Consider the following 10986-nt stretch of genomic DNA (forward strand, 5'->3'; position numbering starts at 1 on the left):
CTTGTTGAGCTATATCTCTGAGAGCTAGGCCGAGGTCATCATTAAACTTGTCCTTCGCTTCGGTAGAGAAAGTCAGTGTTGGTGCATAGGCATTGATGAGGCTGACCATTCCTACTGCTGTATGAAGCTGAAATTTGATGATTCTTGCAGACCCCTCCATAGGCGGTACTATGGACCCTAACAACGTGTTCCTGATGGCAAAGCCAACGCCATGCTCCCTTACCTCTTCTGGTGGTTTGCCCTGCCAGAAGAAGGTAAAGTCCTTCTCCCGTATGCTGCCGGTTGCGGGCAGACGTGCTTCCTGCAGGGCGACTATGTCCATCTGGAGCCTGCGCAGTTCATTGTTGATCACAGCTGTCTTGCGGGCGTCGTTCACTTCCAGTAGATTTTCCGAGAGACCCGGTGTCATGGTCCTTACATTCCATGTGCCCAGTTTGAGAGCTGGGTGGCTCTGTGTTTGTTTTCTTTTGTCTGGTGCATGGGTTGACGATCCGCTTATTGGATTGTGGCCTAAGCCCCACACACCCAGTGGAGCAGGCGGACTGTGGCGGGACAGAACCTTCTTGGCTGGGGACTGCCCAGCTTGAGGCGGGCGGTAGCTGTCCTATGAAATCGGATGATTTCTTCCACCGACGGAAGCAACCCCTGGCGCCCTACTCTACGCCAATTGAGTGGCAGGCTTATCACCGGTAACTGTCACTTCCCGTGTTGAGCCATCGCCAAGGCAACGCTGGAGTATCCTCTCCAGGGCACAGGCCTGGGGAGTAATTATGGAGGATCAGCTGTTGCCCATGCAGAAGATCCACCCTCTCCACGCCACCGATGTGATCCAAGGGAAGGGCAAGTGCCGATACCCTTGGCACCAGTGTCGTCGCAGGAGTTGCCAGAATGTAGCTGTAAACAGCTGCAAACTGCCTTAGGGACTCCGACTCCGAATTTTTCCTCAGAGTTGACTCCCGAAGTCTTTCCCATGAGTGGGTTTAGCCACAAGACAGCAGAGGGTTGAATTCGGGGTTTTCCTTCCCCTCGATGAGCTGCCTTTCCAGGCTAACGAGTCCCATCTGCACAAAGCAACTGGTTTTAAGGCGCCAGAGATGTGCCTTCGCCCGTTCTCCTGTTGGTAGAAGCAGTTCCGCCAGGCCTAGAGGCTAAGCCACACGTGCAGGCCAGGAGCTGGACTTGGTTGTCAGAGGCTATTTGAGACACAAGCCATCAAGGGCACTTTACAGGCTGTGGGAGCTTATCTCTACAACCCTTCCCCCCGGCTATAACAACCCTTGGAACCATATGTGTATTTATATGTATATATATATATATATATATTATTAAATATGACCGAAAAAGTAAGATTAATAATTCTAACACGAATTTTCTCAATCTTTCGTACATTACGCTTCACTGTTGGAGGTAAATAAAAAATCACTTCTCCAAAATTCATTTTTATTTCTAGTCTGACGCGACACGGGCGCGTTTCGTAAAACTTATTACATTTTCAAAGACTTCACAAATACACAACTGATTAGAACGTATCTCTGATTTTATATCTACATTTGAGTGAGGTGGTAAGGGTGATGTGGCATTAACACAAGACAGAACAGGAGGGGATATTAATAGGGTATTAAAAGTATCAACACAAGACAGAACAGAAACAATGGGTATTGAATAGAAGTGTTTGTAGAAAGCCTATTGGTCCATATTTCTTGATGCTTCTATATTGGAGCGGAGTCTTGAGGTGGGTAGAATATAGTTGTGCAATAATTGGCTGTTGATTGCTGGTGTTGACTTCTTGATGTGTAGTGCCTCGCAAACGTCAAGCCGCCTGCTATCGCTGTATCTATCGATGATTTCTGTGTTGTTTACTAGGATTTCTCTGGCGATGGTTTGGTTGTGGGAAGAGATTATATGTTCCTTAATGGAGCCCTGTTGCTTATGCATCGTTAAACGCCTAGAAAGAGATGTTGTTGTCTTGCCTATATACTGGTTTTTTTGGAGCTTACAGTCCCCAAGTGGGCATTTGAAGGCATAGACAACATTAGTCTCTTTTAAAGCGTTCTGTTTTGTGTCTGGAGAGTTTCTCATGAGTAGGCTGGCCGTTTTTCTGGTTTTATAGTAAATCGTCAGTTGTATCCTCTGATTTTTGTCTGTAGGGATAACGTTTCTATTAACAATATCTTTCAGGACCCTTTCCTCCGTTTTATGAGCTGTGGAAAAGAAGTTCCTGTAAAATTGTCTAATAGGGGGTATAGGTGTTGTGTTAGTTGTCTCTTCAGAGGTTGCATGGCTTTTCACTTTCCTTCTTATGATGTCTTCGATGAAACCATTGGAGAAGCCGTTATTGACTAGGACCTGCCTTACCCTACCCTAGTCAATAACGGCTTCTCCAATGGTTTCATCGAAGACATCATAAGAAGGAAAGTGAAAAGCCATGCAACCTCTGAAGAGACAACTAACACAACACCTATACCCCCTATTAGACTATTTTACAGGAACTTCTTTTCCACAGCTCATAAAACGGAGGAAAGGGTCCTGAAAGATATTGTTAATAGAAACGTTATCCCTACAGACAAAAATCAGAGGATACAACTGACGATTTACTATAAAAACCAGAAAAACGGCCAGCCTACTCATGAGAAACTCTCCAGACACAAAACAGAACGCTTTAAAAGAGACTAATGTCGTCTATGCCTTCAAATGCCCACTTGGGGACTGTAAGCTCCAAAAAACCCAGTATATAGGCAAGACAACAACATCTCTTTCTAGGCGTTTAACGATGCATAAGCAACAGGGCTCCATTAAGGAACATATAATCTCTTCCCATAACCAAACCATCGCCAGAGAAATCCTAGTAAACAACACAGAAATCATCGATAGATACAGCGATAGCAGGCGGCTTGACGTTTGCGAGGCACTACACATCAAGAAGTCAACACCAGCAATCAACAGCCAATTATTGCACAACTATATTCTACCCACCTCAAGACTCCGCTCCAATATAGAAGCATCAAGAAATATGGACCAATAGGCTTTCTACAAACACTTCTATTCAATACCCATTGTTTCTGTTCTGTCTTGTGTTGATACTTTTAATACCCTATTAATATCCCCTCCTGTTCTGTCTTGTGTTAATGCCACATCACCCTTACCACCTCACTCAAATGTAGATATAAAATCAGAGATACGTTCTAATCAGTTGTGTATTTGTGAAGTCTTTGAAAATGTAATAAGTTTTACGAAACGCGCCCGTGTCGCGTCAGACTAGAAATAAAAATGAATTTTGGAGAAGTGATTTTTGATTTACCTCCAACAGTGAAGCGTAATGTACGAAAGATTGAGAAAATTCGTGTTAGAATTATTAATCTTACTTTTTCGGTCATATTTAATAATATATGTCTACAGGAAAGACTGCTACCAAAATATACTTATATATATATATATATATATATATATATATATATATATATATATATATATATATATATATATATATATATATATATATATATATATATATATATATGTCGTACCTAGTAGCCAGAACGCACTTCTCTGCCTACTATGCAAGGCCCGATTTGCCTAATAAGCCAAGTTTTCATGAATTAATTGTTTTTCGACTACCTAACCTAACTTTTTCGGCTACCTAACCTACCTAACCTAACCTAACTTTTTCGGCTACCTAACCTAACTTAACCTATAAAGATAGGTTAGGTTAGGTTAGGTAGGGTTGGTTAGGTTCGGTCATATATCTACGTTAATTTTAACTCCAATAAAAAAAATTGACTTCATACATAATGAAATGGGTAGCTTTATTATTTCATAAGAAAAAAATTAGAGAAAATATATTAATTCAGGAAAACTTGACTTATTAGGCAAATCGGGCCTTGCATAGTAGGCTGAGAAGTGCGTTCTGGCTACTAGGTACGATATATATATATATATATATATATATATATATATATATATATATATATATATATATATATATATATATATGTATATATATATATATATATATATATATATATATATATATATATATATATATATATATATATACAAATGTGTGTGTGTGTGTAAAGTTGATATAATAATTCACTAATTATTTTTGTTTCACTAATGACAGCATGGTCTGGGTGTCTGAAATTTTAAGTTTTGTTAACAAATCAACAATCTGTATTTATATTTCAGAAGTTATTATTTAATTTTGGAAAATTTGCAATTCAATTTACAAATATTTTTGTGAGAAAATAAGTAGGATCCAAGAGAAGGATTAGAATCCTTTCACTCCCAGGCAACGCATTGGACCACAACACCACGACGTGATTAAAGCAGTGGGAATCCTCCTCGTGGCTCCTATCTTCTCTTGATCATCACGTTAATATGATTTTATTTGTTATAAATAAATTATGCTGTTTTGGTTAAAAAAATAAACTAAGGATGTTGTCTAATATATTAATGGTAAACAGGAGGCGGCAACAACAACCAATGCAGAGGGTACAAGTCTCAGTTGACGAAGCACTTGGTCGACATCATTGCTTCAGCTCCTTTGGGTAAGTGCAAATTATTCTTTTGAATTATTTTTTTCTGAACTTACTATAGATAGGCAAGTTAATTATGAGGAGAGAGCACAAACACGTGTGACTTTTATGTACTTGGGAAAGATACAAGGAAAACAAGCTTGGACATGAGAATGGAGGGAAGAAACGATGCCCAACCACTTGAACCATTGGGGGATCGAACGCCAACCTTACAAAGAGCGAAGTCACCTCTCTACTCACCTGTCTTTGGCATAGTAGTAGTAGAGGTAAACATATTAGGAATAAATTTACAATTAGCAATGACTACAGAACTCATTTACCAGCATACTCTTTGATGAAGTTTATTAAAAACTAATGTGTGTTGTATAAGACAAAGTTATAATTCGTTGGTTGGAGTGTGGTTGTTACTCTTGTTTTACCAGAGTAATGACCTAAACTAACACACTACTCACTTACTAATCTTAACAAGAGTTTTGATTAGGAACATTTTAACATTTAGTGAGAAACATCTTAAAACTTAACCAAACACAATTATAATTTCATGAGGTAATAATAATCCTGAACGAAGTATACCTTGTTAAGAAGGGTTCACGTAGTCACTTTACATGACAACAGGAATATACTGACAGAACTCTCGGAATGTTTACACTTAGACCTTCTGAGTGACAAATTAATTAGATTGTTTAGACACCTGTAAGTAAAGAGTGTGTGCTGAGCATAGAGTGTGGTCCCGTTTGTTCTTGTAGGAATTCTTTATTGCTGTGTGTGAACGACCACGGGAATTAATAGTACAGAATATGGGTTTATACAAGAACGATATTTACAGGTTGTGTGTCTACACATGAGGCAGTGAATGAGCTCATGAAACGGTCGCCCTCCTGCATAAGAGACGTGCCTTTATCTCGTGTGAGGAAGCGAGTTGGAGACCTGCTTCACCGCAGTCGTCTCATCATAGCTGCTCCAGAAACCTTCAACCAAGGATTCCGACGACGTTTTCGTCTGGCTTTTCCACATGCTGCAGCCTCCATAAGTCAACAGCAGCAGGCACCTCTTCCTGCTGCCTCCACAAGTCAACAGCAGCAGGCACCTCTTCCTGCTGCCTCCACAAGTCAACAGCAGCAGGCACTTCCTTCTGCTGCCTCCACAAGTCAACAGCAGCAGGCACCTCTTCCTGCTGCCTCCACAAGTCAACTGCAGCAGGCACCTCCTCCTGCTACTTCCACAAGTCAACAGCAGCAGGCATCTCTTCCTGCTGCCTCCACAAGTCAACAGCAGCAGGCACCTCTTCCTGCTGCCTCCACAAGTCAAAAGCTGCAGGCACCTCTTCCTGCTGCCTCCACAAGTCAACATCAGCAGGCACCTTTTCCTGCAGCCCCCACAAGTCAACAGCAGCAGGTACCTCCTCCTGCTGCCTCCACAAGTCAACAGCAGCAGGCACCTCCTCCTGCAGCCTCCACAAGTCAACAGCAGCAGGCACCTCTTCCTGCTGCCTCCACAAGTCAACAGCAGCAGGCACCACTTCCTGCTGCCTCCACAAGTGAACAGCAGCAGGCACCTCTTCCTGCTGCCTCCACAAGTCAACAGCAGCAGGCACCACTTCCTGCTGCCTCCACAAGTCAACAGCAGCAGGCACCTCTTCCTGCTGCCTCCACAAGTCAACAGCAGCAGGCACCACTTCCTGCTGCCTCCACATGTCAACAGCAGCAGGCACCTCTTCCTGCTGGCTCAACAAGTCAACAGCAGCAGGCACCTCCTCTTCCTGCTCGACATCCAGCGTTCAGCAAGTAAGTCAATTACCAAAAGTATTTCTTAACGATGTATATAAGTTTCTAGAATGTAACTGTTAACTGTATTGTTATCAGCTTTCCATAGATCTTGACTGCTTATGTTGAATATATTTCTCTGTAAATATGTTGAATCGTGACCAGGTACAAGTTCTTTACATTCTTCGTAACGATACTTTCAGACCAAGCAAGGAGTTGAATGTACCTCCCAGCCTGTCTCCAGTGTTCACATCACCGCCGCCGCCTACCACTGGCCCGTCTAACCTGTCTACACCGGCTCCGCCTACTACTGGACCGTCTCACCTGTCTACACCGGCTCCGCCTACTACTAGACCGTCTCACCTGTCTACACCGGCTCCGCCTACCACTGGCCCGTCTCACCTGTCTACACCGGCTCCGCCTACTACTAGACCGTCTCACCTGTCTACATCAGCTCCGCCTACTACTAGACCGTCACAAGTGTCCACACTGGGGCCATTAACAAGTTGGCCTGCCGTCCCTCGTCAACCTCCCCCAGCCATCCACAATCAACTCAGAAAAATATTACCTAAGCCTCCTGTCCCCTCCACCCAACCCAAAAGGCCCAAGTACAACACGTTAGTATTATCTCCTTCTTCCCATACACCGGGACCTCCCACTCACTATACAACAGTGGCTCTCACCAATCAAACACAAGCACCCACAAACTATATTACGCCATTACTACCCATACATTATAAAACACTGGCTTCCCCCCAGTATACAGCGATGATCAACACCGACTATGCACAAGTGCCCCACGCCTACCATACCTCAGTGACCCCCACACACTATACACCATCTTCATCCGTCCACTATACTGCAGCGCATACACCGGTCCCTCCCATCCAGCACACGCCAGTGACTCCCTTCCAGCATACACCGGTGACTCCCTTCCAACATACACCGGTGACTCCCTTCCAGCATACACCGGTGACTCCCTTCCAGCATACACCGGTGACTCCCTTCCAGCATACACCGGTGACTCCCTTCCAGCATACCCCGGTGCCTCCCTTCCAGCATACACAGGTGCCTCCCTTCCAGCATACACAGGTGCCTCCCTTCCAGCATACACCGGTGCCTCCCTTCCAGCATACACCGGTGCCTCCCTTCCAGCATACACCGGTGCCTCCCTTCCAGCATACACCGGTGCCTCCCTTCCAGCATACACCGGTGCCTCCCTTCCAGCATACACCGGTGACTCCCTTCCAGCATACACCGGTGCCTCCCTTCCAGCATACACCGGTGCCTCCCTTCCAGCATACACCGGTGCCTCCCTTCCAGCATACACCGGTGCCTCCCTTCCAGCATACACCGGTGCCTCCCTTCCAGCATACACCGGTGCCTCCCTTCCAGCATACACCGGTGCCTCCCTTCCAGGATACACCGGTGCCTGCCATCCATCATTCAACAGGGCCTCCGGTCCAGTACACTGTAGTGCCTCAGGTCTGCTACACACCTGTGTCACAAGCTAAATATTCATCAGTTAATCATGACCAACATAAGCCAGAGCTCCCCGCCAGCGTTATGACAGTGCCAAAAGTACATCATATAACAGTGCCTCAAGAACGCAATATTAGAGTGCCTCAAGAACGCAATATTAGAGTGCCTCAAGAACGCAATATGACAGTGCCTCAGGAACGCAATATGACAATGCCTCAAGAACGCAATATTAGAGTGCCTCAAGAACGCAATATGACAGTGCCTCAAGAACGCAATATTAGAGTGCCTCAAGAACGCAATATTAGAGTGCCTCAAGAACGCAATATGACAGTGCCTCAGGAACGCAATATGACAATGCCTCAAGAACGCAATATTAGAGTGCCTCAAGAACGCAATATGACAGTGCCTCAAGAACGCAATATTAGAGTGCCTCAAGAACGCAATATTAGAGTGCCTCAAGAACGCAATATGACAGTGCCTCAGGAACGCAATATGACAGTGCGTCAAGAACGCAATATGACAGTGCCTCAAGAACGCAATATTAGAGTGCCTCAAGAACACAATATTAGAGTGCCTCAAGAACGCAATATGACAGTGCCTCAAGAATGCCATATAGCAATACCTCACGAGCCCCACATGACAGTGCCAACAGAGCCCCACGTGACAGGTTCTCAAAAGTCCCACATGACAGTGCCCCAAAATTTCCAAATGACAGTGCCTCAAGAGCCTTACATGACAGTGCCTAAAAATCCGCACTTGATCGTGTCTCAGGATCACCAAATGACAGTGCCTCAAAAGCCCCACATGACAGTGCCTCAAAAGCCCCACATGACAGTGCCTCAAAAGCCCCACATGACAGTGCCTCAAAAGCCCCGCATGACAATACCTCAAAAGCCCGACATGACAGTGCCTCAAATACCTCACATGACAGTGTCTCAAAAGCCTCACATGACAGTGCCTCAAAAGCCCCGTATGACAGTGCATCACAAGCCTCACATGACAGTGCCTCAAATGCGTCACATGACAGTGCCTCAAAAGCCCCACATAACAGTGCCTCAGGATCCCCATATGACAGTGACTCAAGAGCCCTACATGACAGCGACTCAAGAGCCCCACATGACATTGCCACAAGAGCCCCAAATGACAGTGCCACGAGAGCCTCGCATGACAGTGCCTCAGGATCACCACATGACAGTGCCTCAGGATCACCATATGACAGTGCCTCAAGAACACCACATGTCAGTGCCTCAGGATCACCACATGACAGTGCCTCAGGATCACCACATGACAATGCCTCAGGATCACCACATGACAGTGCCTCAGGATCACCACATGACAGTGCCTCAGGATCACCACATGACAGTGCCTCAGGATCACCACATGACAGTGCCTCAGGATCACCACATGACAGTGCCTCAGGATCACCACATGACAGTGCCTCAGGATCACCACATGACAGTGCCTCAGGATCACCACATGACAGTGCCTCAGGATCACCACATGACAGTGCCTCAGGATCACCACATGACAGTGCCTCAGGATCACCACATGTCAGCGCCTCAGGATCACCACATGACAGTGCCTCAGGATCACCACATGTCAGCGCCTCAGGATCACCACATGTCAGTGCCTCAAGAGCCCCTCATGAGAGTGCCTCAAGAGCCCCACAGGACAGTGCCTCAGGAGCCTCAAAGGAGAGTGCCTCAAGAGCCCCAAATGACGGTGCCTTAAGAGCCGCACAAGAGAGTGCCTCAAGAACCCCAAATGACAATGCCTCAAGAGCTTCACATGGCAGTGCCACAAGAGCTCCACATGACAGTGGATCAAGAGCCCCACATGACAGTGCCACAAGAGCTCCACATGACAGTGCCACAAGAGCCCCAAATGACGGTGTCTCAAGAGCCCCAAATGACAGTAACTCAAGAGCTCCACATGAGAGTCCCTCATGAACACAATAAGACAGTGCCTAACCCACTCCGAAGATTAAAGCCATACTCACGTTGTGCACCGAAGGCTTCCGTCAATCACTCAACAATAGTTCCCGTCCACTGTTCACCGGCGACTCCTGTCCGCCATTCACAAGAGGCGTCTGTCAACCGTACGCCAGTGCCTCCTGTCCACTATACAAATGTTCCACACGTCCAGTATAGGCCAGTATCAGCTGCCCAGTATCCAGAAGTGTCTTATGTTCAGTCTATGCGAGTACCAGCCGTCCACGATGCAGAAGTGCCACCCGTCCACTCTACGACAGTGCCACTTACTCAAAAGAGAGAATTGCCTCCCGTCCACTGTATGGTAGAGCCTCGAGCTCAAAATACAGAAGTGTCGCCCGTCCACTCAGAGACAGTGTCTCCTTCTAAGCATACAGATGTGCTATCCGTCCACGCTAGGACAGTGTCTCCAGTCCAAAATACAGAAGTGCCACCCGTCCACTATTGGACAGTGTCTCCTGCCAAGATTGATGAAGTGTCACCCGTCCACTCTAGAGCAGTGCCACCTGTCCACAATAGAGAAGCGTCATCCACCCACAACTCACACAACACCTATAACACCAATAACACGCACAACACCCACCACGCATCTACAACACCCATAACACTAGCTGAAGAACATGAAGGCTCGATCATGGAAGCTGAGATAATGAGAGGTGGTCGTATTGAACCATGGTTCGTGTCCCATCTCTTGCTTAACTCCGAAAATCTTGATCAATACTGCAGTGATGACAGTGATTAATCTCGATCTTTTTGGTTATCATAAAAGCAGTGTCCACAATTCAGAAAGTTCAGACACAAAGCAATCTTCAGCTATCATGCTTCCTTGTTTCATTAGTGAAGACGCCTTCATTGTCTTATAAATATTAGGTTTGGCAAAAATGCTGAAATAACTGACAGTTGTAGTGATTTGTAGACTCACCGCTGTAGTGTTAATTTATTCCCTGAAATTCATTTAAGAAAATTAATATAAATATTAATTTCATATTTAAGAAATTATGGGGTTACTGTTAATGTAACGTCCGGCCGTGGCCCTCACACTTCAGTTGCTTTATACCACCCCCAATGTGTTCTCTGGTGTGTTGTGGTGACTCAAGTGAGGCTCCGAGTCCCAGGATCTCCGCTACTCCTGACGGTGTCAGCACCCGACCTTCTGTACATGTCAAAACTGTTAAATATAAGTTTTCTACTAAATAAACTTTATGCTAAAATTCT

General features: G+C 45.4%; 2 protein-coding genes across 2 annotated transcripts; both read left to right on the forward strand.

Annotated features, from left to right (window-relative positions):
* Window positions 1–770: 770 nt before the first annotated feature.
* Window positions 771–9511, forward strand: LOC123753770 (periaxin-like). Its single transcript, XM_069326627.1, has 4 exons — window positions 771–840; window positions 5362–6047; window positions 7718–9094; window positions 9248–9511. The coding sequence occupies exons 1-4, from the start codon at window positions 771–773 to the stop codon at window positions 9509–9511; spliced, it is 2397 nt and encodes a 798-aa protein (XP_069182728.1).
* A 39-nt stretch (window positions 9512–9550) lies between these two features.
* On the forward strand, window positions 9551–10513 carry LOC138365914 (uncharacterized). Its single transcript, XM_069326628.1, has one exon. It carries the CDS (start codon window positions 9551–9553, stop codon window positions 10511–10513), a length of 963 nt encoding a protein of 320 aa, XP_069182729.1.
* Window positions 10514–10986: the final 473 nt, after the last annotated feature.

This window comes from Procambarus clarkii, chromosome 18 (assembly GCF_040958095.1).
Source record: "Procambarus clarkii isolate CNS0578487 chromosome 18, FALCON_Pclarkii_2.0, whole genome shotgun sequence".
Classification (NCBI taxonomy): domain Eukaryota; kingdom Metazoa; phylum Arthropoda; class Malacostraca; order Decapoda; family Cambaridae; genus Procambarus; species Procambarus clarkii.